Source organism: Lepisosteus platostomus, chromosome 11, assembly GCF_059453375.1.
Source record: "Lepisosteus platostomus isolate fLepPlt1 chromosome 11, fLepPlt1.hap1, whole genome shotgun sequence".
Lineage (NCBI taxonomy): Eukaryota > Metazoa > Chordata > Actinopteri > Semionotiformes > Lepisosteidae > Lepisosteus > Lepisosteus platostomus.
In genome coordinates this window covers 28,346,904-28,374,532 of record NC_142621.1, presented here as the reverse complement: position 1 = coordinate 28,374,532, position 27,629 = coordinate 28,346,904, and the positions used below count along the sequence as shown (strand labels likewise).

Sequence of the window (27,629 nt, the reverse complement as noted above, 5' to 3'; positions counted from 1 at the left end):
TATCATGCAACTAGTAGACCCTCATTGCCTTTTAAATGTTTGAAGTGCTGTTAATCAGCTGTCGGTTTCTTGAAGAAGATGAATATGTGCAGTGTATTTGCAAAAAAAGAGGTGATTTGCCCATAAAGATTATCTGTTGTAAACTAACATAAACAGGGCCCAGAAATCAAGTTTAATACAGTCTGTTAGGAATTGTATTCCCAGAGCTTTTTTTTTTGTTTGTTTCTTTGAGATCTTCCATTGGTCTCTTTGACTGTCTGTTTGTGCTTATTTAAGTACAAATCTAAATCTAGGTTTATGGGAAGAATGCCATCAATTTTATTGCAACGGTTCTTTTGTAACACAAATCAAGAATTGGAATGAGTTGTGTACCGATTTCAAATCTAATGCGGCACCACTAGAGGGCAGTATGACCACATGATGTCCTTCACCTGCAGTTGTGGGTGAATAGCCCTTTTTATATTGCAGAAACACCGAAGAGCCTGCATTGTGACGAAGCGACTACAGAACATTTGTACTCTGTTGCTGCAATGAACAGTGAACAGAGTTGGAAACAATTAATGATTCCATATTGTAAACCTTGGGGGGAAAAAAGGGAAATTGCGATTGTGATTAGAGTTATAATGAAGAGTACAGCAGGGCACTATATAATGAGACAGCTGTAAAGGCTGTCCATAGCAAGAAACGTAACGTTAATATAAGTGAAGTCAAGCTTCTGAAAAGGGATGCTGATCAGTTGATGGTAGTTCCTGCTGGTGTACTGCAGGTGTCAGTGGGAAACAGTGTGCAGCTGCTGGTGTCCCTGTGCTCTGACGGCCTGCGGTGTCTGTGTGTGTGCTTGCTTGTGCAGTATCCCACGGAGGAGGACATGATTGAGTGGGTGAAGCGGGAAAGCGAGAGGGAGGAGAAGGAGCGCCTGGCCCGGCTGACCCAACAGGAGCAGGAGGACCTGGAGCTGGCCATCGCACTCAGCAAGTCGGAGCTTTCCTGAGGGGGGGGGACCCCCGATCCCACCTGCTACCACCCCACCCCCCACCCCCCCCATGGGCCCGGTCGGAAAAGATTTTTAAAAGAAGAAGGCAAAGATACTTGGCGCCACCTCAGCACGGAGAGATTTCAGATCCCCTGGGGTTTATTGTATCTGGATTTATTTTCTTTTGGTTTGACGTGTACCAACCTCCTTGTCGGTGGGAGACGAGAGACAGGCTGGGGGGAGGGTCAGTTAATTTTTAGGCCAGTTTGGAGATGGTAAGGTTCCCTGCATTATGGCCTGACACAGACAATCCATTTCCTCACAGAACCCTAGTGTGTGTATATATCATATATATACCCACAGATATAAAAGCTATTTTTGTGTTTCTGAGGGCGGGTGGACACCTCCAGAGGGAATTAGCATTTTGACGGCCCTCTCTCCCCCTTTGCAGTCTTGGAGCAGCTGGTGAAAATTGTTTCGTCTTCTGAAACTTAGAGCCACAAACTTCAGATTACACAAAACTACAGAGATACAGTATCTGCATAAGCACCATTCTATATCCTTTTGCCTGCCAGTGTCTGATGTGCACCCACAAATCTTCTGTAACTATAACGGAAGCTAATTTTTCCTCTGCATTTGTATTAAATCTCAACTAAGCGGTTTTGAACCCTGTGCATCATTTCAATTGGCAGTTTTAGAAAAACCCATTTACAGCTATTTTCAGATACAGCTTCCTTTCTTTTTGTTTAAACTCTCAAGCCTATGACTAGGATTTTGTGCTGAGTCTGGTTTTTTGTTCTAACCTATGGAGGGAATCAACCTTTTAGAACTCTTACTCTTGTCAACTTAATATTCATATCTACCTATTGTATCTAATGTACTGTGGATGAACTTGCTCAATGATTGGGTGCTAAAATGATGATTGTTGGCCAATAGCAGGGTGAGGATGTGAGACTCTGTGGCCAGTGAATGAATGCTGAAGAGTTTCAGCCAATACAGTGGGACTCTGTAGAAGGGTTTAGCACCAATATCTCACATGAGTATAACACTAGCCATCGCTACGGTGTTCTGGGAACTCATGAGACTTTTTAGACTGGAAAAACTTGATAATTACAATGGAGAAAAATGCATTCCTTTCCAGTGCATGTGAAAGCCAGTTAACACAAGGCTACTTTCTGGCTGCTGCTCATGAAGCATATACCCTGAAGTGGCAATATGAAGTTTCCTCCAATACCCAGATGTAACCTCACACTGCCCTTATTAAAACATCTTTGTATATAATCACGTGCTTCATGACTGTCTGGATGTTTTTTATTATGTTTTTGATATTGATTGCCATCAAAAGACTTATTGATTAAAGGGAGCCTCAGGATGATGGTGTGATAGTTTTTTAGGGCAAATCTAAAAAACAGATAACTGTCACCTGGGAAGTCACCATTTAATAAACTGAGCTTCTAATTTTACATGGGAACCTTGTTCTCCTACAAGTATAAGCACACTACAGTAGAGCTTCCCCTAACGTATCTTGAGGCAGGCTTCATCTTGCCTTTGTTTGTTAAATTAATGGGTTAGAAAGCCCTTGCTAAAAAAAGATGAAGATTTCTGGGTGTGAGTGTGGTTGGTATGATGGCAAAGGGTGTGACTTCTGGTTTCATGCTTTATGAATTTGGTGCTTCGATGCATTTTGATGGGAAAACAATGTATCCACTATTCTGTGCATATGGAAAAAAAAATTAATTCCACTTGATTTTAAGTTTTGGTACAAATCGTAGCAAGATGCTCATCTTTTGACAGTTGCTTTCTCTCTCTGCTGCTAGGGTTTATAGTGCCTGTCATGTACAAGCTGAGTAATGCGCCAGAATGGTACACTGATGGTGGAGCACAGAGAGCTCATGCATGATCAATAGGAGTCCCTTTTTCAGCCTGGCCACTTCTTTTAATATCTGTTGAATTATGTGTTCTGTACTTTGAGGAGAAGAATGTGTGTATGAAGGGAAAATGCCCTTTTATTTTTCATTTACATAAAGCACTTCAAAATGCAAAATATCGATGGCTATATTTACATGCAAAGAAAGGACTAATGGAACAGAGTGGGGAATTGACAATAAGAGTCCCAGTAAAGAGCAGTCAGAGCCGTTTCAGGGTTTATACATGCTGCAAGCTTGTGTTTATAATATATATTATTTAACTTTAGAACTTCCAAGCACAGGGACTGGATAATTCAGGATTCTCCGTTATTGCCTATTTCCAAAGCTGTTTGGAGCAGTGGAGTTCGGGCTGCAGTCTGTCTCTTGTAGCATGTGATTCCAAGAGACCCGAAGGGCAACGCTTTGAGATGCTTTTGTTTTTAGCTGTGCTAGCTTTTACAATATTTAATAGTCCAATTTAAGTAAATTAAAGACAAGCGGCAGTAGAAGTAGCCCCTTGCTTGTTTAGCCTCTTCTGCTCAGCTCAGATGCAAGACGTTGTGACCCAAGTGGAAAGCTACTGTAGTTCTGCTGTGAACTGTGTTTGGAGGGGGACGGGGGTAGCTTGCTTTCTTCATCTCTGCAGTCATTTCTCCTGAGCCCTGCAATGGCTTCTTTGGGTTTTTCATCAAAGAAATGCTCCTATGCCCTGGTCACCATTAGTTTCTTCTTGCCTTTCACTGCAAGCAATGTTCTGCATCCACTAAACAATGTTTTCCTGTCTTGTTGTTGTTCTACATAATGGAGAGGTTACTGGCTCTAGACACAGTTCGTGTGTCTCTACTTTGTAGGGTTGGCAATTTATCTATGTGGCTCTCTGTAACTTCCCTCTTTATAACCTGCTTTGGTAACCATAGTAATAACAGACCTATCAGTGGAATGCTCTGAAGTGTGGTTTTGAAAACATGACATCCCCAGAAAAATGTTTAGAAGATTTTGTAAAGAACTAAATGGCTTTACTTTCAATTATTATTTTTTTTATTTAAATGTTACACTGAATGTAAGGTTCAAAACTGGAAACAGATTTAGGAATCAAGGATGTTTTAGATTTTGGTAGGATCGAAGGATGGTGGTTAGTTGCCTTTGGAATATTTTTTCTGAAATTGTCCGCTTTTTGTTCATGCATGCCTCACTCTTGGGTTTTGTTTTCTGTGCCAACATTGTATTCCAACAAAATGGCGGCTCCTGAGAAGACTTCTTAAAGTTGACTTAGAGGGGAAATGGAAATTTCATTGATTTCTGCCACAGGACAGAATTAACCACCTGTTATTGACAGCAGGTGTTGCTAATTTATTTAAGAATTTTCTTTGCCAATACTTTGTTGTTCTCAGTTTGTGTTTATAGTGGTTTTCTGAAATACTGTTTTCTGAACCTGCATGCCAAACAACCTGAACAATGCAGTGTACAGTACGGAGCAAGAAAAAAATGCAGGAAAATAATCCAATTCAAGGACTTGAATACAGTGTTATGAGATGAATGGTAACATCCATTGTCAGCCTTTCAATTTTCAGGAGTTTACCACCTTTTTGTGTGTTTATCGGGGGAAAAAAACGTGATGCCCTCATCTTTACTTTTGAGAAGTGCAATAATACATTGCTAAGCCTTATTAAATGTCTCATTTCACATTAACACTTAATACAATTTCTTCAATTCAAATGTAGACATGATTGGAAAGTTCTGAAGCAATTTTTATCTGATTTCTTCCTCATTGTAAAATGCTGTCCCTACGATTTCTATAGATTGAGTGTTTGCAGTCAAAAAAAATGAGAAGGTTGTGATTTTAAGACGTGGGGAAAGGGCTGGCGAAAGGAGTTGTATTGCAGTATATTCAGCACTGGACTGCTCTGTAGAGGCTTCAGCTGTGAAGCTAATATAAGAGAAAATCCAGCAGTAACTATTCAAACCTGTACATGAAAAGTAATTTATCACTACACTAAAATCAATCCTGAATGAACCCTAAAGCCCAGCTTAAGTTCTCAAGCTCTTCTGTGGCGTCCTCCAAATCAATCCTCATTGTAAATACCACAGAACTGCTTTCTCCATTTAAAGACAGTTCTTTCCTTCAGCTCATCTTGTTAAAGTCTCTTGTTACTATTGCTCATGTGAATTGTATAGGCTCCTCACTCATTTAAAACCACTGATATACGTTAAATAGGCTATCAATAGACTTTTTTAAACTGTCATTTTGTTTTTCTTAATGGAAATATCTTCAGCTGTTCAAATATGCCGATTATAACCTGTAATTAATTAAAATAAATATAAATCTTAAACAGAACTTGGTTCCTGTCTTATTGTGTGCAGGGTGCCTCAGACAGATTTTGTATGTTTTATTCAACAAACCAGAATTGAAAGAACGTTCTAATGTGTAGGAGCTGCCCATGCCAAGACCCATTGATATTTATAGAGGAAAACATGCAAGGGATCGATTTCAGAGATGAAATGCAAAATGCTGGAACTGGTTTGGGTCAGGTATTATTCATTTCAGGACCCTTTTCTTCACAGGATGTGCTCACTCATGCAGCCAAAAAGCAGTGTCATGAAAGTGTAGTTTATTTCAGATTCTGAGGTTTTCATGCACGTTTGCCATTGTATTTGATGTATTGCAATGGAGATGAGCTACTATTTATTCTCCATTTACCGCTACCTCCCCTGCCCAGCATTAGATTATTAATGTGAATTTTTAGTGTTAACTTCTGACTTGCCCACTGACCTTTAAAGCTGTAAATAACAGTTCTTGACGAAAAGTTTCTTTAATTTGCATCTGTGTACGACCAGGCCTAAAAAAGTAGCAATGGCTAACCAACTTGGAACATTGCTGTGACCTTTATTCTGACATGGAAAGGATGAGGGCTTTGCAAGCTTTGTTCTACTTTCCCTGCAGGAGAAAGTTGTGTTTGAGTGCTGGAGTTTTATCTTTGTAATGAAAGCTGCATCATTCCTACACTCAATGTCACATATGTCCAGCTAGTCACAGGCAAGGTGACGATACTGTACCGTACCTCGATACAATCAAGGCTACCCCACTTGATTAATTGTTTCCTCTGGCTAAAGATTCTTAAGACTATAGACTCCAAGCGTGATTGTGAGTATGTTCTAAGAGACTTCCCAGCACTGGAAGGGGAAAAACTATGACCAAGCGTAGCAATGCCAGATTTTCTAAAGCATTTTATCCGATAGAGGGTCGCAGGAGATCCACAACCTATCCTGGCAAACAACAGGCATGATGTGGGATACACACTAAATGGGATGCCAGTCTATCATGGAGAGAAGCACACACACACAATCACATTGGGGCCAATTTTCCCAGAAGCCAGTTAACCTACCAGTATGTCTATAGACTGAGGAAAAACAATGCTTCTGAAATGGTAAGGGTTACCCTTGTATTATATGAGAATACTGTAGTTAACCCTCAGTCTGCTCTGGATAGAAGCTTCTGCCTAATGAGTTTGAAATATAAGCCAGGTCTCTGGAATCTGTGATATTTATTACTGTTTACCTTGAATTGTGTCACACATGGCTGTCAAAGCTGGGTGGTGAGGCTCTTGGGCACAGTGCAGGACTCACAGAGTAAATCCCTTGGTGTTTGCTCAGTTTCTTTGCCATGTGTGTCTTCAATCAGACAAGAGTCAGGTACAGTATATGAAGTTTGTACATTCCAGTTTCAAAGAAGAAAACGTGTTTCGCATTTTATGAAAGCAATGTATTTCTGGAATGGAATGAGAACGTTTCTTTTTCTGTGTTAAAGAGTCACTCAGCCCCGTCATAATGTTTATAAATCTAAATAATAACCCTTGCCATTCTGTCTCTTTATTAGTATCAATATTGTGTGTTGCACCTGTAGGTTCTGCTTTGCCATGTTCAGGAACTCAGTTGTTAATGATGCGAAGGACTGCAGTTTCAGTATAAATGAAATGTTTGTAATGTTTATACACTATATTCCAGAACAACAGATAAAGGCAATAAAAGAGCATGGGAACCAATAGCATCTGCCAAAGTGTCAATATGTCCTGGGGCTTTACTTATAGTAGATGGACTACAGAAGTCTCTATTACAGAGCAGGGGTTTTATTAAAAGTTTAATGTCCCACGCAAAGGTATTTTTACAGAACAGCAGTTTGGTAACAGGCAGTTGGGTTAGTACAGGAAGGGTCAGGAATCCATGAGGCTTTTTAAGGCAGGAGCTTAGGGGAAAAGGAAGAAGTCTAAATTTTGTTGTATATCTATGCCAGGGGTTTCATTAGGAACACATCTATAAAATATTCTATAGGTTTATTTTTGAAATAATCACATCATGAACTCATGCAAAAAGGAAGCAAGTCAAGTCTAATGGATACAGTCAAATGCAATAGGGTATATATAGATGGCAGTTATTTTAAGTTAAAGTACATTATACATGATTATTGGGTACTTGTCATATCTTTTACAGTAAATCATTATTCTGTTTCACATACTGATACAGTATGCAACAAAAGCAAAGAAAATGTGAGGGAAAACACAGATGGTAAATTTGCGGTATGAAATGAAATCATTGCAAAGCTACGCATTGACAGACCTGACAAGTCTGTATGCTGTGGGTTTTTCACGTCTAAATTCCTGACAAGCTGAAAAAAACGAAATATAAGGTTTCTCATATTGGCATTTACTTCTAACAGTTACTAAACTTTTTACGTCACTCACACGAAAGACATCATCATTAAAATTTTGTATTTTTAGCAAGAGGATGTACCGGTATTTAAAATGCTTTATGACAGTCCCGCTCCCCGTTGTCCGCATTCCTCACAGCTCAGGTTAACCTACGTGTCAGGAATTTTGTGCACTTATGCTTAAAGCTGAATATCTGGGACTCTGGAGCCTGTGGAAATACATGAAAATGATATGTAAATTATAATAAAATAGGGGTCAGTTTTAATTCGGAAGGCTTTAAGACCCAGAAAATAGCAGATACACATTCCACAGCTCACTTCTGAAAAAACAAAAACCCATTTACTGTACCACGGTGGAGTTCTACACACCTTTTCGTTTCAGGAAGAGAGGAGGTTACCTGGGTATTGCATTTCTGGAATGCACAGGTCTTCGTCGCTGTTTAGTATACCTGAGCTCAGGTAAAACACGCATGTTTTGGACTTTACATTTATAGACGCGGTACGAAACAGTCGCTGGAACCTGCAGTTGTGCCGTTGTCCTCTGGCTATTTAAATGAGTTTTGCAGCTTTGAGACGCACTTTGAAGAGGAATGCCAGCAAAAGGTAAGAGCTCTTTTCACTTTCAATGACGAGGCTCATCGAAAAGGTAGAAACTTTCATTTTTTAAATAAGACTTTATTTTTGAACGAGATATAGACCACACAACTTTTTTAATTCTTTTAAAATGAACTTTACATGCACCACACTCTATCTTTTCCCCCCAGTATTGCCTATCTTTCTGCTTTGAAGTTTGCAACAAGCCCTATTTAGGTTCTGAGTGGACATCACTTCAGCCCAGGGCAATGTAACCAGGTGACGTTCTTGTGTTCCGTCTAAGCGAAAGGAAAATAGTTTAGAAGTCTTGGCGTTCAATAAAGGAGAAAATTATTTTTATTTTGAAAGTAACATTTCACATTCCAACTGTCAGATAGTTATCAACACACTTCTACAGATTATTTATGGTTGTGTTGTGTCATAGAATTGTGGCTTTACAACTCTGCTTTGACAGGAAGTGTCTAATCCTCCTAAAGAGCTGCTGTCCTCCAGGTTTTAGAAATCACCATTAACATCTTAATTACCAAAAACCCTTATCAATTACCAAAGACCTCCATGGCCCATGATTTGTGAATTTAATTGATTTAGTTAATTATCATCTACAGTATAATGATTTACAGTAGAAATCATTATAAACAAATTTAAGTCCTCAGGAATCAGTTTTCTTAAATGACTAGTGTATTTTCTTAATGAATCCATCATATACAGTACAAGTGGGCACAAGACATAGAAAATAATTATTTACAATAATATGGATTAGAAACCCGAACCTGGGTTGGAGCACCATTTTGCTATTCCTTCCTAGAGCTTTACAAAGAGAGAAACAGCTTGTTGCTATGTTTACTATTCTGAGGTCACTGAGACTGAGAAGTGAAGTTCTTCCTTCTCATTCATGTCTTCACCTTGTGTTTAATCAGAGGCAAACAATTAAATGCAAAGGTGTCAGACACTGAACTTGAACTTGAACTTGAACTTGAACTTGAACTTTATTGCCATATGTAACCGGTACTGGTACAATGGAATTCTTACTTACAGAAAGTCTCTCGATTATAAAACAAGTGTAAAAAACAAAACAAAGTGCAAACAGTGCATCAAGACAATGTACAAACAAACAATAGACAATGTGCAAGTAGACATGCAGACAGTTTGACTGTAAACAATACAGACGTGTAAACAATGACTGGAGACGTACAATTAATAAATTACAATGAGGTAGATGGTGATGCTTCAGTATGTTCTTGGGTTCTTCCCTAAAAAAGTGAAAATTAATTTGTTTTGAGTGGCAGAAATGCGAAGAAAAATACTTCAAGAGCCATTATGAACTGATGCAGATTAATGCTTTTATTTACGTTTTGGAAGCATTGATTAATTTATGAACAAGCATCACCAGGGCAGAATGCTTTTTTTAACAGCCCTTCATGAAAGAAATAAAAGTGTGGGGGGAAATGTATTTCTGCTTGGGATGAATTTTAAAAAAAATAGGCTAACAAAAAAAGCAGGCTACTAGAAACGTAAGGCAGGGGCTCAAGGTAAAGAGGTGTCGAAATAAGAAGTTACTTGTTGGAAAGAAAACTAGTGATGTGGCAGTGCAGGGGTGTCGGAGAACCCATCGTGACATTTAAATTGGTATGGACATGGAAGTAAACGAAAGGGTCAAGCCTGGTTTTCATCTGGCACTGACCAGCCTGTTTTCACCTTTGCATGTGGGCCTTAATCAACTGCTGCAGGTTTTTGGCAGGTTTTTGACCTGTTTCCAGATTTTGGGCAAAAAGAACAAGTAATGATTTATTCTGTCTTGGCACTGCTCCCTTTTTGTCACCTCTTCAGAAATCCTGTGCCGCGATCTATGTCTGGGCCCACGTTCCAAAAGAAATGGACTCTCCATTACCTTTTGCACTTGGCCTGGGGTTCACTAAGTGAAGACCCTTATTTGTCAGCCAAAATTGCCAGGCTGTTTTAGAATTACAGGCAATCACAATTTCAATTTCCAGTTAACCATTAAAAGCTTATGGGATTTTTATTTTACCTGTTATTATGTCTCTGTGAATGAAGAACAGTGATTTCAACATAGATGTAGTTATAAAATATACTATCCTTTAAGGCCATCCCAGGAGAATATTACAAATAAAAGTCTGTTTTATCTTTATTTTCCATCTTATTGGCTGCCTTGTCTGTTCATTTTCATTTGTAAAATAAAATAATGTTGTACTCAGTTTAAATTGAACTTTTCTGTACCCTTGTTTTGTATATTGTTGACTAAAACAGCTATAAACAATTTTAGATAACCACAGAAAAAAAGAAAAATCAAATTAGTTGCTATTCAAGGACAAATTGCCAGTATACCTTTTTACCACAAGACCTTAGTGGCACAAGGGTAAAATACTGTACAACAGAATACTGTTTTGAGAGCTTAGACCTGGAATTCAAGTCACTACCGCTTTTATACAGTACATGCAGATAAGAAGCCGGTAAAGTGAATTTCCTCCATTGCAAAGACAACCATGATCTGAAGGTAAAAACATTTTAAAGTAATGTAAATTAAGCCATAGTTACTTTGATGGATCCCTTCAGATCTAAAACAAACAAACAAAAAAAAGTTTCTTTGAGATCCTTATGTGAATAATAAGCGAATTTAGTGCTTGCACACATCTAAAGCATTTTACATGATTGTTTTACAGGGAAATAGCCTGTTACATTATTTAGTGTTTTACATGATTAGCTAGCTTTCTGCTTAGGTTGTCCCAGGCTTAGCAAAAAGAGGTATACAGTAGCTGACATTATAAGACATGACACAGGTGAGAGTGCCATTGTTTTTACAACATGATTTTAAATCCTTGTGCACTACCAGGTGGCTGGTTTTGTGAAACCACTTCAGAGGCTATTTATAGCACTATAATTAACATTGCAAATAATGTCCTAAACAGAAACTAATTCAGCACGTACTTCTATAATAGGATTAGCAAACGTATTGACAATGTCAGGTTACAATATATTTACTGTCCCATCGATTGTTTACTTATAAATGGATTTTTAAAATCCAATTGAAATTGAAAGTTTGTGAGGGAACTTTTGCATAATATACAAATATTTTAAACAAGCACAGAGATGTTGTCTTGTGCGGCATGGCAATACATTTACATTTTATATATACAGTACATGGTTTTAATCATGTTATTCCATCAGTGCTGTGAGAATGACACATGCACTTTGTCAAGCTTATCACTGACCATATAACTCTTAGAACCTGAACTCTTTTCTTTGCAAAGATGTTTTAAAGGTTTTCAACCTAACATGATATGAGACCTTGCATTTTCATTAGACAACCAATTCCTCACATACTCAGAACCCCTCACTAAAATTGGTCTTTAAATAGGTTTAGTCAGTCTCCTTCATTCTGCTGTAGCTATAGCACTGGGGGAGATTAACGTTGCTTTTAAGCCTGGAGGAAAATATTTTTTTTAAGTTCTTGACAACTGGGTGTAGCGTGCCTTCTCACAAAACAAAATATGTGATCTGTGTAGCTGCAGCAGTCTATGACTTAAGAGGTTTAGCTGCCTCTACCAGAAGGGCTGGTTTTTCAGCATTTTGCACTGAAAACACTGCACTGACTGATTGACATGGCTGTCAAATAAAGTAAGTCTTTCATCATCGGAAGTGATACGACCCTGTTTCATGTAGATCTTTATTTTCGATCACGAGCAAGATGGTCTCTAATCTGAACAGTACCCGGAGTTTAAGGAGAAGTGTCTGCTCCTTATTTAAATTATTTTTAATGTGCCGTAGTGCTCCAAAACAAGTATTCACACTCAGTGTATTACAGTGATTTAATTCCTTTAAACATTTAACTGGGTTGAAAGAATGTTCAATAAACTTGAAAATATTTGCCAGGTAAGTATAGAAAATAAAGAGGTGATTGATCTAGGACTTAAAACAGAAAGGAATTCTTTACACAATAAAGAAGGCTGTGGGGTTTAGCTGTTCAGCAATGTTGTTGAAGCAGATGGACAAAGTCCATAAATGAATGAACTAGTAACAAGCAAATCAGTAAGGTGGCCTGAATAATCTCCTGTCACTTGTCAGCCCTTTTGTGTTCTTACTATTTCTTACACTTAATAAATTAGTGCATAATGTATTATTGATTGACGTGTGGTGTGCCAATGTTCAATATGTATTCAACTTTTTCAGTTGGTTTATATCAAGTCCAACTGGAAACCTATAACAATTCGTGCCATATGCTCTTGTATGGCAGGTGCTTGTTCAGCCTAACATATTGAATGGATTTATATTTGCAGTGAATATAACATATTTTTTTAAAGGGACTGATTTCCTTGGTGCTGATATTAAGTAGGCCAGGCTGCATATCTGAAACCAATTAATCTCTGTCTAGATGTCAGATAAATATAGTTCAACTATGCTAGTGGTTCCAGATTAAGCTGATCAGATGTGCATGCTATAAATATGGGTCACAATGGTCTACAGTCTCCTTTGATTAAGCTTTTCTCAGTGATTTTCTTAATAGACTTCAGATTTCTTGTTATACATAGACACAATCTTCACTAATAAGAGGAAGCAAATTAGCCCATCAAGCTCATTTGATTCAGTTTGCCTACAGTCCCATAGCCAACACAGATTGTACTGAAAACACTCTCCAAGCATTCATTTCCATCTATTCATTCATCTCCTAACCACTTGACCCAATTCAGGGTCGTGGGGGAGCTGGAGACTGTCTGGCAAGCTACCTGGCAAAGCGCAAGGCAGTTTACACCATTGATGGGACCCCAGTCCATCACAGGGTACTCATAGCCACACACATGCACACACTCACATTAGGAAACCAAAGCACCCAGAGGAATCCCACGCAAGCACAGGGAGAACTTTCAAACTCCATGCAGCGAGCGACTCAGGTCCAGAATTGAAGTCAGGGCCCCAGTGTTGCAATGCTAACCTCTGTGCCGCCCACTGACAGGATCCTGGCCAGCTAATTCCAAGCCTCCTTTGGCAGTGTACCTACCAGTGCACCACTGCTTGGTGATTCCTTCTTACAAACACACTGTCATGTGTCACACTTTCTTGTTTTTTTAGGCTCTTCAATGCTATTATTTAGTTTTTCTTGTAACAATGCAGAAGGATGAGTCTGTGGAAACATCCGGTGTTCATCTGTGGGAAAGTGACATTTTTATCTCTCCTTTTCTCTTTGCTGTCAGAAGACACATCCCTTCTACAGATTGTGTACTAAAGTATTGTGATATTGTAACATTCATTGATGAATCACAATGACATGCGAATGCAATGAAACTGGTGGATTAATTCGGGGCAGGTGTACAGGGAAGAACAGAGAAGCTGGTCCCTGGACTTTAGCCTCCTAGAGGAAACCTAAAACAAAGAGATATGTTAAAAGGCTGCTTTGTCTTGGTTCCCAGCGGATAAAGTTCTTCATTTTGTAGCGCAGGTTGAACCCTAGAGTTCAGACGTCACTGATTTGAGTCTGAGATCTTAGTCCCCAAGCACAATTGTGCACTGTGCACAATTGGCTGAGCATTGCTGGTATTGGAATGGCTTGTGTCAGCTAGGGTGTCTTCAATACTACTGGACGTGCGGGGTTCTTGCATGCTTTGAATGTGGGACATCACTTCTGTAGCACAATTGTGCTGTGCAGGTTTTAGAGCATTAATATAATTCTGATTATTATATTTTTCTATTTTTTTTGTTTCTTGTTTTATACTCACCCAGTTGGGATTCTCCAATTGTTTCTTTACATGCTGGCTGTTAGCAATGATTTCTCTACTGTACAGAGAGGATAAGAATGGGCAGACAAGCTCCTCTGAGCTGCTCACACATCTGGCCTCTTGTGTTTTCACACACTTCATGCTTTTCAGCGCACTCCTGGAGGGTGAGCGCTACTAGAGAAGTGACACATCTCTCACTGACCTCACAACAAGCCTGCTGGTGCCCAGGAAATTACAGTGATTGCTGTTTGCTTGACTTCTAAGAGCTCTGGGAGACTAATCCTAAACGTTTCTTTTTGATTTTTGTGTCATTTGTACTGTGTTGAAAACATACATAAACATTGTTATTATTCTTTGCTCACTACTTACTCGCTTATAGCTCCATCTCTGTGGCTATGCTGTTATACACATAAAGAAATGATAACAATAGTTTTGTTATTGTTCAGAACTTGCTGTACTGTATTCTAAGATTGATCAAAGACTCCAGCATAGCGCTGCTTCTTGAAAGATCACAGTGTTCTTGGGTGCAGATGCTTGCCGTGACAACACCGTTTCAAGCATTTAGGACTCTGTTTATAAAAAGTGATTCCTTATGTCAGTATTTTACTACTGTGTTATGCTTTGCACAGTATTATAGTAATTTTAGTGAGTTTCTATCTCATTACGCTACCAGTTGCATTAACCTTGAAATAAGAACTATGAACTCTCTGAGAGTGACCAAAGTATTCAATGAGACAGAGTGACAGGTTATATACATTACAAAGGCTATAGGTCAGTTGCACCAAGGAAATTTGCTTAAATTGCCATAGAAGTACATACATTCAATAGACTGTTTCAAGCTTCTTGAAACATGAATTGTACTGTCCAGTTACCTTTTTATAGTTCTGTATTAGGTATGGGGATGAAAACTGGGTTTTCATCTGGGAAAATAGGTTTAGCCAAGCTAAGGCCAGCAGTGCTCCTTAGCTCTTTTGAATTCATATAAGAAGAACTAGAAAAAAAGATAACAAATGACACCTTGACAAGCCCTGTTCCTTATATCTGGATTACATTGTTCACTTCACCACTAACATTTTGACTATTTTACAGTAAGAAACTGATTTCTGATCTGTCTGCTTTTGTTCAAAACATCTGGGCCTGGCATCAGTGACATTTGCCCACACTGGGAACTAATTAAATGCAAATTCAATTGTCTGGCCATTTGTCTGAACAAATACAGTTTAATAGGGAGAATGTCACCAGCAGGCTAGCATTTCTGTTTTACTTTTAGGCATTTGGTACAACTTGGTAAAAGATGGGCCTGGTTTTCCAGGTACTTTTAATTTGTAGCTTGCAATTACACTACAGCTTAAGGTGATATTAATAGAATTATGAATAATATTGAAATATTTCGAGGTATTCATCCTTTTTGTATGTATTCATACGTTACTGTAAAAGTGAAATGTAAAGAAAATATAAAGAAAATAATGTTAGTATATTTATTTCATTTAATGATCAGATGCTTGTATTTCTGCTGTCTTTGCATGTGTAGTCCAACACTTAATCAGGTTAATCTTAAATTACAATTTTTTTCAGAGCTTCATGTGTGTACTATTGTATATTATTACTGTTGTGATTAAAAATAATGCGTGCAAAAACTATTTCCCATTATTTGGCAGTGAATAGGTTGTTCCAAAGATAAGATCACTTTATTGACCATATACAGTACAATTTCTTGCATTAGGAATTTGTCTTTTCACATACCCCAGCTTGCTCTCCATGAGACACACAGACAGAGAGAGAGAAGTTTGAGGTCAGAGCACAGGGTCAGCCATTTATTCAGCACTCCTGGAGCAGTTGGGGTTAAGGCCCTTGCTCAGGGGCCCATCTGAGTAGGATTCCTCTGCCATCCATGGGATTTGAACTGGCAACCTTCCAGCCACAGGTGGAGATCCTTAGCCACAGTGCCACTGCTCCACCCAGTGATGATCTTCACTCTGAAGTGCTGAGTCATCACAATTGCCTTGATGTTCACATAAAGGTGACACACTATGTCACAGAAAACAGCCCAGATAATGTATTATCTAAGTAATACAGCATGTAAATAATATACTGTAACATTGAAGATACAATTTTTCCATTGGGTCAAGTGAACAACATTTCACCAGCCTTCTCATCCACCCATAGTATTGGATGAAAAAGTCTAAAGTAATTTGCGTAGGGTATATTTTAATTTGAGGGATGAAATTTGTCAACTGACAGTTCTCTTATATTTTAGGTCTCCAGCCCCTGATGGCAACAATCCTAACACTGGATCCCCCCATATCATGTAAGTTTGTCATTTTGCACAGTAGATGTATTTCAGATAAAATGCACACCAACAATTTTTCTTTTTCTGTTGAATTCACAGATTACAGATGTCCCTCTGTGTGTCTTTTATTTTATTTACATCTCTGAGTGATCCTCTGTGGTTTTGTTGCCTAACCTACATCTTTCTGTTAAGAGACTCCAACAGACAGCCTCAATGTCTTGCTTCTGTTTCAGGTTACATCTAACAAATGACTATGAGTCAGAAACAACTATTACTACAATGGAGCAGTAGTCTCTGTTACATACAGCGTGTTTTGTTTTTCTTTAGTTAGCCTGGAAAGGACATTTATGCATTGATGTTTGTGCAACAGGTTATTCTGTCTTACATATGAATTGCTGGTCAGGAACAAGAAGATAAGACCTGTCCATTTTCTGAGAACATCCAACTGACTAAATTACTGATGGAATAACTTACTGTATTTCAGACTCCCAGAACAAGTGTAACATGTGACGTTTTGTTGACGTCTTTTCTCTTTATTTGAAAGTACAAAAGACCCAGAAGATTTGGGGATCGCAGTCCTCTACTTCTGGAGACCTGTTTTTCTGCATCTCGATCTGTGCTTGTTTTTATTGTTCTTTTTGAAGCTATTATGGTTTGGGAACAGTACACCACATTCAGGGAACTGCAGTGGCATTGGTTTTCTGACTGCTCCCTATCCCTCTTGTTGTTCTATTGTCTTATTTTCTGTATATTGTGTTAAACCTCAAAGCACGGAGATGCTAAGGTAGTATTTAAATGCAGCCTGGTGAAATGTGACCTGTTTCCAGGAAATAGAGATGGATTTATTGGGGACCTTAGCCACCCTTTTGACAAAACTAAATGAAACCATGCTGTCTCTGCACTGATGTCTTGCTGTGCAAAGCAATTAAAACCCTAACAGTCAGGTAGGGAGCATTGCTTCTGCTTCAATAGTCTAGAATGCAGACAGTAAATTATTTACACCAAAACCCCATGTGCCCAGGTCTCAGCTTCTTTGAGTCTTGCAAATGAATGGAAAAGCCTTTTTCTCCTGGGCCTTGTGTACCTGGAGTCCACACAAGCTGGTCTGTAGATGGACTGATTGTTCAGGCAGGAATACCAATCCCTGGCAGAATCTCGGGCTGGTCCATACACCTGTAAGATCCGCTGCAAAGACACACCAGTAAGGCCTGTTAGGTTTCTAGGAATTTGCAGCCTGAAACCCCCTAAGTCCTTTATACTGGCCCTTAATTCCACATTAGGATTTAGAAATATACTGTACAAGATTGGACAAAAGTACTTGCCTACCCCTACAAACTCTGCCAATCGAGAAATGTTCAGCACCGTGTCTTACAGATGTGTGTCTATATCAGTTTTAATGCTCTATATCGGTTTTTGCAATGTAGTAATCACTATAAAAATACCCCTATTTGTCTTTGAGTTTAACAAACTTTGTTATAGGTTGACCCTTATTACACTCTTTTGTCTTTTTTTTGCTTAACATGGTTGACCATTGTCCTTCTCTATGCATAGACCAGAGACTTCCAGTATGGCTTTGTTAGATGATGAATCTGCAGCACAAGGCCTGGTCCTCTCACTGACTTTCAGTATGGCATACGTCCTGTGGTGATTTTCCTCTGCACCTGTACAATTAGAGACGAAAAGAGCTCCTAATCAACAAGCCCCTTTGATCTCTGCTTGACGTCTGCAGCTCATTCTTGTTTAATTGAAACCCCACGAGCTTGACCCAGAGAAGAGACACACTTTGACAACCAGGAAAACGGGGTCAAACACAGGATGTCCTTCCTTGACAAATCACGGTAGCCCTAATGCTGATACTTTAAATTCTTAAAAACAGAGGATTAACTGAAATGGAGAAATTTGACAATTGAAATATTTTCATCATTTCCAGTACCCTGATAAAAAGCTGCATCCTTTTAATAATAACTACACATCTTTCAGACAAGTGATTCTTTGTGAAATTCATTCACGTCCTCTATTAAACTACTATCTATATTGATGTGTAGGCATTCAATATATACTGTAGCTTGCATCTCTTTAATTTTACTTACTGTATATTTTCTCTGGTACTTGCTAAATGTCCTATCTGATTTCTCTTGATTTTGCTTACAAGAGTACAGAATAGTAATACTGTATCTCTGAAAAGAATTGCAAAATAACTTTACTTACTACAGTTTATTAACATAACCAACGGGATCCCAGTGAATTGGTTTCTTCTAAGCACCCACATCTCTCTCTCAATTTCTTTTTTATTCTTGCACTTATCTTGAACTGCACTTGAAGGAGTAAATACATGAATATTAGCATTTTGTTTTTAGATCATAAATGGACAAATTCTTGTTTTAGACAAATAAATACTTCATAGACATTTCCCAAATTTGTTGAAGCTGTAAGAGGGCATATACAGGTTGCAGGAAAATGCCCAGAAATAGAAGCCAAGTTCTCAGATTGTCTTTTGATATAGTGATAAACATATGCCAGTAATAATAGGTTTTGAATGGCGGCGAATCTTGGCAGTTGTCTTTTTTTGTGGTTTTACAACTAGAAGGAACAAGATTGTGTGTTGCTGTTGCCCAGCACCTTTCCTGCAGAAATCAAAAATCTTCTATTCAGAATGTTGGAGAGGGCATTGAGTGTTATGCAAGTGTGAGAGGAGAGCTGACATGTTATTCTTTATAGAAGGGATTTGGAAAAGTCCTTTGAGAAAGACTGCTTGATTGCTGAATCCACAATAAAGGTAACCACAATTGGTATAAAACCAAATGCAAAAAAACACTAATTATATTACCCATCAATAAAACATTTTGCAGCCTACAGTTTTACAAAGTTAACCTATTGAAAATTCAGAAGACTGGGAGTTGTCTATGACTGTGATGAAACCAGGAACTTTTAGAAGACTCGTAATGAGATCATGCACTGAGTTTTATTAAATGTCACATCATATTTTAAATAGTACCCATGCAAATCTATACTGTTGCTAGCCTCTTTGTGGCTAACATATGAAAATGAACGGTCAATGCACCAAAGACTATCTTTTTGAAAAATTTAAATTTTGCACACATGAATATAATACTGGATTTCACAACTATGTGATGCTGTCAGACCAGATACTCATCTAAAATATTCAAGAGCTTGGTTAGCCAGGCAGTGGCCTAGTATATGTCTGCATTTACTGCCACATCCTGGCAATGGGGTAGAAGCACTAAGCTGTAAACAGTCTCAGTCAGTTTAAGAACAAGTAAAGGTTTATTCCATGCTGAAAAGAGAAGAAAGAAAACACAATGTTTCGGCTGCTGTGAAGCCTTCTCCGGGTATGCGAAACACAGGGGAGTCAGCAGAGATTATATAGCATAGGAGAACAAAAAAAAAGGGAGTGTAGAGGAGGTGGGAGGCCTGCGCAGGCTGATGCAGCTAACTTCTTGAACTCGTTCAGTTTAAGATCACCTTCAGTTTCATATGACATTTTTAATTGGTTTCATGGGCTTTAATTTCAGATCCTCCAGAAATGAACTCTTGCAAGAGTTCTTTGTCTGTTATGTGATCCTAATAAAAAAGGGGATTTGGAAATATACAACTTAAGCCCAGCTTTGTTAACTCCTGTCAACATGCCTTAATGCTCCCATTGGTAACCACATTAAAGACAATGAGAATAATGAGACTGTCTCCATCATAACATAATTGCTTCATCTCAGTGGTTTCCTGAAATAACACCTGCAGAGTCAGTGCTATTCAGTATACTGGAGATATTGTAAATATTTCAGCTGTTGGAGGTAAATGTGACTTCACTGAACACAGCAAAAAGCAGACAGATCTCTTGCAGCTGTTCTAAGCATGTAGGTTTGGTATAGTATTCAAATCTGCAAAAAATAATACTAACAGAAACAGAATTTTCCCTTTACGATAATTTTTTATACAAATACATTTCTTTTCATTCAGGTGAATACTGTTTTTTCAGTTGGAGTGAAAAGAGGCTTGTTACCCAGTCTACTGTGACTTGCAGTTGCCATGGTTATACGTAACATGCATTATTTTAAAGAATCTGGTCCAAAGAAAAATTAGTTTAAGAATAAACCCACAGGCTCTTTCCCCTTTGCCTGATTTAGAAGGAAATGTACCTGCTATTTGTACAACGTTTTCTGATTACCCTTAACTACATTGTATTAAGAACATTTTGTGTGGTGAAAATGGTGGAGTTTTGCTTTAATGCAGTTTGAAGAGCAAGATGATGATGATGTTGGGAATATATCATATTACAGTATATACTCCCAGCATAACCAAACATTGGAGAACACAACACTAATTTATTTTCAGTTTTACAGACCTGCCTTGTTTTTATGTATCTTCGCATGAAAGGTATTTAATAAAATCAAGATAATGAAGAGAATGATGATGATTTGTGAAACAAATTTGTTTTCACACCTCTTTGGTGATGCCAGGAATGATTTGTTTGTGACCTGGCTTTGTACTTGACAGTCAAGCACAATAGGTTACTATTATGGCCCAACTAAGTAGATTCTGAAAACGCTTCTCTGAATTGATTTCCAAAAAGTGTGTGGGGGACTATTGAAGAATCTATGTTTCCCCATGAAATACATCTTCATCACATTGCATCTTGATTGATTCTGAAAAGTCTTTACATTTTTGTTTCTGAAACTGTGAGAAGAAATAAAAATGTATTTTGAATGCATTTACCTGTTATACTGGTATTTCCTGGGATAGAGTTACAGGATATCTAATATATCAAGTAACAGCTGACTGACTTTGGACAGGAAGCAGAAAACAATTAGGTGAAAATTGGAGCAAAGGATTTAAAGAATGGGCACTGCTGGTGCATTTCAGATATTTGTTGAGTTCAAGTTCAAGTTTATTGTCATTATACTCATATACAGGTGTATGGTATAATGAAATGCTATTTAGCTAGCTCTCAGACGATAACGTGGTACAAAAAAAAAACAACAATACAATTGAAAGACAAAAGAAAGACAGAGAGAACAGGCAGTGTGCAAAAAACAACATCAGGCAATGTGCAAAGCAACAAAAAGGTTAACAGGTAATGTGCAAAATCAACATCAGATGTGCAAAAACATGCATCAACAGAATGAAATAAAAGGATAGAAATTATGGGGAGTGAGCTTTTTGACATGTAAGGTAGAGGTAGATTTCAATGTGTGAGTTTTTGGTAAGAAAGAAAGAAGGCACTGTGAGGTTCAGATCATGAGTGAGAGAGGCTGGGAGTTTAATAGTTTGATAGTGTGGGGGTAAAAACTGTCTCTGAGTCTGGTAGTCCAGGCCCGAATAGTCCGGTACCGTTTTCTAGATGGTAGAGGGTCATACAGTCTGTAGCTGGAATGTGTGGGGTCTTTGATGATGCTTAGAGCTTTCCTCAAGCACTGTCTGTCATAAATGTCCTGTATAGATGGGAGGGCAACCCCAGTGATGGACTGGGCAGTTTTCACCACCTGCTGTAGGGCTTTGCGGTCAGCAATACTGCAGTTGCCATACAACACTGTGATGCAACCTGTCAGTGTGCTTTCTGTAGTGCATCTGTAAAAGTTAGTGAGGATCTGGGGACATATCTTAGCCTTCTTCAACCGTCTTAGGAAGTACAGGCGCTGTTGCGCTTTCTTGATCAGACAGGTGGCATTGAGAGACCATGTGAGGTCCTCGGTGATATGGACACCAAGGAATTTAAAGTTACTGACCCTTTCCACTTCAGTCCTGTTGATGTGGATAGGGCCAGGTCCGTTTTGCAGTTTCCTGAAATTAACGATCAATTCCTTGGTTTTGCTGACGTTGAGGGTGAGGTTGTTGTCTTCACACCACGTTGTAAGGAGATTGACCTCCTCCCTGTAGGCCCTCTCATCATTGTCTGTGATCAGACCTACAACTGTGGTGTCATCAGCAAACTTGATGATGGAGTTGGTGTTATGTTTGGCCTTACAGTCGTGGGTGTAGAGGGAGTAGAGTAATGGACTAAGCACACACCCCTGGGGGACCCCAGTGTTCAGAGTTAGTGTGCTGGAGGTGTGGTTTCCAAGACTGACAGCCTGAGTACTTTATCCCAAAAGATAGGAATAGTTATATTGGGATTAAAATGGCATCTCCATCTTTACACCTTCATTAGCATGGCTTGACAATTAAGCAGTGATGCTTAATATCTGTTTGGTCACACGAATGTCCACACTTTGGATTAAACTCTGAAATTTGACAGCGATTTGTCAGTGTAATGCATACTGTAAGACAGGTTACCAATAAAAGGAAGCTACAGTATTTGTACTTTTCTTGAAAATGAAAACATTTTAAGACATCCTTTCTATGCATTTAGGTAGAAAGTAACACTCTGCAGAGGAATATACTGAATATCCTGCTGTATCACATGCATGCATTATGATCTGTTTTCCAGATTGGATGGCTACACTGTTCTAATGAGAAACAAACTGCAGAAGAGGCAGCCTGGTAGAAAAATGTCATATCCAGCGCTTTTCCTGCCTTTAAAAAATTGATCAATCAAATCGCTTCAATTCTTTCAATACGCACACTGTGTCAGGAGTGTTTGTTGCTATACTGCCATGTGAAGATTTATTTACTCTACAGGAGCCTAAAAGTGACATAAGCTAAACCAGCCTTATAAATGAACATGGCTACAAGCACCACAGGTATACTGAGTGCTCCTTTCTTTTTCTGTTATTGTGGGTTTTTTTCACTAGGGCAGTGCTCAATACATTTCCTGTGAGTTTCTTTTAAGTCGCTTTAAGTGATATTTTAGTTCAAAGAGGATTACATTTTTAAATTGCTGCTGTACCTGTCATCTCCTGAATACTTTTAAATCGAAGTTCAAGTGTTTCAAGCCACTGAATGATAACAGGGTATGTTTCATGCTGATGTGGTTTCACACGTGGCTTTGAAATCAATCCACAAATAGACAGCAAGGCTTGTACCCTTTTTGACATTTTGTATTTGTGCTGCACACAAAGTACTGTATTAAAACACATTTTAGTCAAGCTCATTTTTTTCCTGTAGCAAACAAACAAAGAAGGAAGATAAAAATAAAGTTTCTGACATGACTTAAAATAGCTCAGATTTGAGTATCTAATGGAAGGAAATTCCATAAACTGAGGACAGAACAAATAAGGCTCCAGTTCCAGGTCTGCCTGTTTTCCTGTGGTTTTTATTGGTACAACCAGTGTGTCCAGGTTTGCGGATTTCCAAGGACATACTGGAATACTGAGTTCCTGGAGTTATAAGGCACCTTGACTGTGGAAGGGTTTATGTGTTAAAATAGCCCTTTGTAAAGTCCATTCCATTTTTCAAAATGTAATCATTTTACAAGTGGTGTTAGAATGTTACATATGTATTGTGAAAAGTATCAGATCTGCTTCCTGAACAAGCTGAAACCTAATTTTTAAAGTTGTTTTAAGTTGTCTTTGACACCTACAGTAAATACTTTCTCAGTGTGGTCAGGGGTTGAGATGCTTATCTGTAAAGGGATAACTCCTGATTGATTAGCTGTATTTGTTTGCATATGTGTATTTCAGAATGATTAATTCTGAAAATAAAGCTGATTCAGTCCACCTAATTTTACTGCAGTAGGTAAAGAGAATGTATCGTGGCTGGTTATGGGTGAAGGATATATATTACATTTTTAACTGTTCAGGTTTGGAAAGTTAAACAGGTAAAATTAATCAAATTAGCACATTAACACAATGACTATAAAATAAAATGTTGGGTGTTCTCTGAAGGTAGCTATAATTTTGCTCGAGGCAAAATTTTAAATGACAAAAACGAAGCCTGATTATAAAAACGACTTTGAGGAGAAAGTAAATCATATGAGCCTGTCCTTTTAGCTTGGTAATCAAGAAACATGCCTACCTTGGTGTGTCGAGTGCCTGAATTTTACAAAGAAGTCTTATTCCAACATTAGCCCAACATCACTGTATTAGAAACTATTGACATCAAATCAAGCCTATAAAAACAAGGAGCCTGATAAAATACTGAAAGACAGACTGAAGTTACTTGGTTTTCCTAACCATAGGGATATTTGGTTTCTGAAGAAAAATATTGCTTTAATTGGATTTGCTAATTTTATCCTAATCCATTCAGTGGAAATCAAAAAGAACCATGGATCAACTGAGAAATTATGTTGATGAAATGTAGATACAAACTGGAGCCTCTTATAACAAACTGTTTTATTCCAACATTTTCCTTAAAGACCAAAAGGAATTTCTAAAATGCATTTAGCAGAAAGCAATGTACTTCTTTTCAATGGAATTCACCTTCAGCAGAACAGAAGCTTCTCAGATATTATCTCTGATGTCAAGTACTCGACTACTAATCACTCTTGTTCTGAAGATCATTTGACCTCAGTTTCTTACTAGTGCAAATGGCTAAGTAATCGAATCATATTCCAATTAAAGCACATATACAATTTTTAGGTTTTACAAACTACAGGGTCATGTGCAAAAGAGAAGTATACTACAAATTCATAGCATGTCTGCTTCTATGATTCGAAACAGAATAATCTTGTGTGTGACACCAGCAACTGCCTCATATTGCCTTATATGAACACCTCTGTTAATTCATGATATCTTGAATTCATGACCATGTCTTTTGATTAAGCTCCATGACACAACAAATCTTTGGCTTCTGAAACTACTAAGAACAGTGCTTTGCAGACCAAACATATTAACCTGTGACTGATGCACTAGAATATGACTTTTATGGAGAGTGCCATAAACCCTTTAACAAACATAATGTTTACATACTGTATCAGCAATTCTTTAAGACAGTACCTAGCGGTAGCTTGTTTTTGTCCAGAGAGAAGAATTTCTCTCATTTCCCCCTAGAAGTCTCCCATTCCTGCTTTACTGTAAGATCTGACGAGGTCAAGCAGCAAGCCCGAGCATCTGGTGATTAACTTAGAAGTGCAGAACTAAATCACCAGAAAACACTTCTAAATTAGCCTTTTGTGTCAGGGAGCTCTCATGATAGAATTAGGTTTTTCTGACTGTTCATTACACAGTTAGACTATAATAATAAGACTGATTATGTATATTATATACTGTTTCCCGTTAATGCTGCATGCACTGTTACAAAGTGCTGCTTTATCAGAAATCCCAATAGCAGTCCCACTGCAGAAAGAAAATGACGGCAATTGTTCTGATCAAATTCAGACTGTAAACTATCAAATTGCAATGGTTTCCTTTAACAAATGCAGTTCAATAATAATCCATTAATAAACTAGCTACCCCTAGGGATGGATATTAATCACTGCAACACATGGTGTCTGGCAAAACGAATGGGAAACTTCTAGGTTTTTGACAGTAAATGCAAGGACTGCCTGTATCCCAGGAGAGAGAGTCATCGTGTGTCTAATTGGTTTCTCCTGATTCTGTACCACACATTAGAATTCAGAGTTCTGGGATAATCATTATGTGCTACTGTTACAGAGCAGACTACTGTAAGCCACATTTTCACTAAACCTTCTTTATGAGCGTCTGTGTCAAGCCCTGTTAGATACAAAAGGCCAAAGAACACCTTATACTTCCGGACTACATGTTGACTTTATGTCAAGGCTGCTTATATGAAGATGACTGGACACTGTTTAGGGTTCTCTCATCATTTTGCATTTCATTTCCCATTTCTTCCACAGAGATTAAAAAGCATGAAACATGCATTTTGTTACTAAAAAGTGAAAAAACACATTGCTAGAATTCTAGGAAAATCATATAAAGAGCAAAATAATATAGAAGAGAACTTTTTGTTACAGATTTTGGAACTTGTATCTAAGGAAATTTTTTAGGTACTTTTCATACAGAAAAGGATATTTTTGGGATCACTGTTTTGCAAACACCAAATTTTGCAATGTGCTGCATATTCTTGAAGTATGTGTTTATGTCCATGGAATCAGTCTGTGACCGAGTACGTGAATGTGACTGTTTCTAAATCAATCTAATAGTTCATACTTCCACAGAACTCCATTGAGGGAGGAGAGTAGCTTGTTTTTGTGACCTTTGTTTGTACACATACTGTATATACAGTATATGGCAACGATTGATCGGAAGACTTAAGACTCAGATGGTATGTTTGTAATACAAATCACAGATCACAAGGACATTTGTTTCCCTTGGTTGCCTTTCACTCTAAGTGCAAAGGCAAGATGTGTATAAATAGATACAATATACGCCATTGTGACTGTACGTTAGTTGTGTTCTCAAATTTACAGAGAAGCTTTGAGAAAATAGCCTCATTCACATTTCAGTTTTCTGGCAGCTTCCTGGGAGTCGAATTGCTGCAGTCAGTGAAGTGGAAATCTGCAATATTTAGTATTTATTTTTCCATCATAATTAAGAGGGCTTACAAAAATGAGCCTTGTTTGACTTCTACTCCAACAGCTCGCTGCCAGGTTAATCAGAGTTACCAAAGGGATGTGCTGCCACAGGAGTCACTATCTCCAATGAATATCTGGCTCAGATTTTTATTTGACTCCAGTCCTACTGCCTACAGTCACTAGTGCAGTACCCAATCAGTAAGCACTATCCTCTGCAGTGAGCGCTGTGTAAGTGCAATGGTGGGGAGAGCACAGAGCAGACTGAGGGAAGGGGGGGGGGGGGGGGCTGAGATTGCATATGCTTAGTTTCCCAGTGTGATAGTCATCCCAATCTTATTAGACTGTGTTCTTCCCCTCCTGCGTGCTTGCCTCTAAGGCCAACTGGGAAATCCTTCTCGTTTAGAAGGGCCTGCGATCTTCAGCGAGCTGTTGAAAACTGCCTGTTGTGAAAGGGGCAGACTCCGCTCTCTCCAGCTCTGCCAGATGAAAATGTCAGGGGAAGCAGAGACTCTCTCCAACGGGTAAGAGTGCAGGTACCACTGGATCCATCCGTGTGAAAACGTGCACAGATGTTTCTGTGCCCTTGTGTCTCGTTAATGCTCCCTCTGGATAAAAAAAAAAATCAACTTAAACGTATTCTTTTTCGGGTTTAGTTTGGCTTCGGAGGGGTTAGTGCAACGATGCAGTGATCTTTATCGTGTGCATGTGCTTAAAAAAGTGCGCCAGTCTGCGTGGCTTTTTCGTGTTTCCTTCATTCAAAAAATGTTCCGATGACAATAACATGATTACACAGTATCACTGCCGAAGCCGGGATAAAGAAGGCTGTGTGTCAGAGGAATGATCTTACTGTTTTTGCAAATTGCCTTTTAGAGATTTGAAAATTTCATAGAACTGCTGACTTTTGTTTTGCAATGTAATATGATATACAGTATGGTGCTACTCAGTACAGTACAGTACAGTACAAAGAAGTCTGTTGTGGGCATCATTGTAGCATTATTTTCAAAACCTACTTAAACCCCTTGGATTTATTCTGCCTGGCAGTTAATTCAGAATGACCCTCCCTATATTCTA

General features: G+C 38.4%; 2 protein-coding genes across 6 annotated transcripts in view; both read left to right on the top strand.

Annotated features, from left to right (window-relative positions):
* eps15 (epidermal growth factor receptor pathway substrate 15) overlaps positions 1 to 5,215 on the top strand; it is a 69,806-nt gene extending 64,591 nt beyond the window's left edge. For both annotated transcript variants that reach the window (XM_088599009.1, XM_088599010.1), the window contains one exon: positions 851 to 5,215. In XM_088599009.1, coding sequence (XP_088455135.1) covers positions 851 to 876 — 26 coding nt within the window. In that variant the 3' untranslated portion in view covers positions 877 to 5,215. The remainder of the gene's footprint in view (positions 1 to 850) is intronic.
* A 2,500-nt stretch (positions 5,216 to 7,715) lies between these two features.
* Positions 7,716 to 27,629, top strand: part of ttc39a (tetratricopeptide repeat domain 39A) — a 52,461-nt gene continuing 32,547 nt past the window's right edge. The window contains exons 1-3 of one of the 4 annotated variants that reach the window (XM_088599005.1): positions 7,717 to 8,041; positions 16,160 to 16,210; positions 26,935 to 27,079. In XM_088599005.1, the coding sequence (XP_088455131.1) occupies positions 16,174 to 16,210; positions 26,935 to 27,079 (182 nt within the window). In that variant the 5' untranslated portion in view covers positions 7,717 to 8,041; positions 16,160 to 16,173. Of the gene's footprint in view, positions 8,186 to 16,159; positions 16,211 to 26,934; positions 27,080 to 27,629 lie in introns of all 4 variants that reach the window. The other 3 variants (XM_088599004.1, XM_088599007.1, XM_088599006.1) reach the window with 3 other exon arrangements.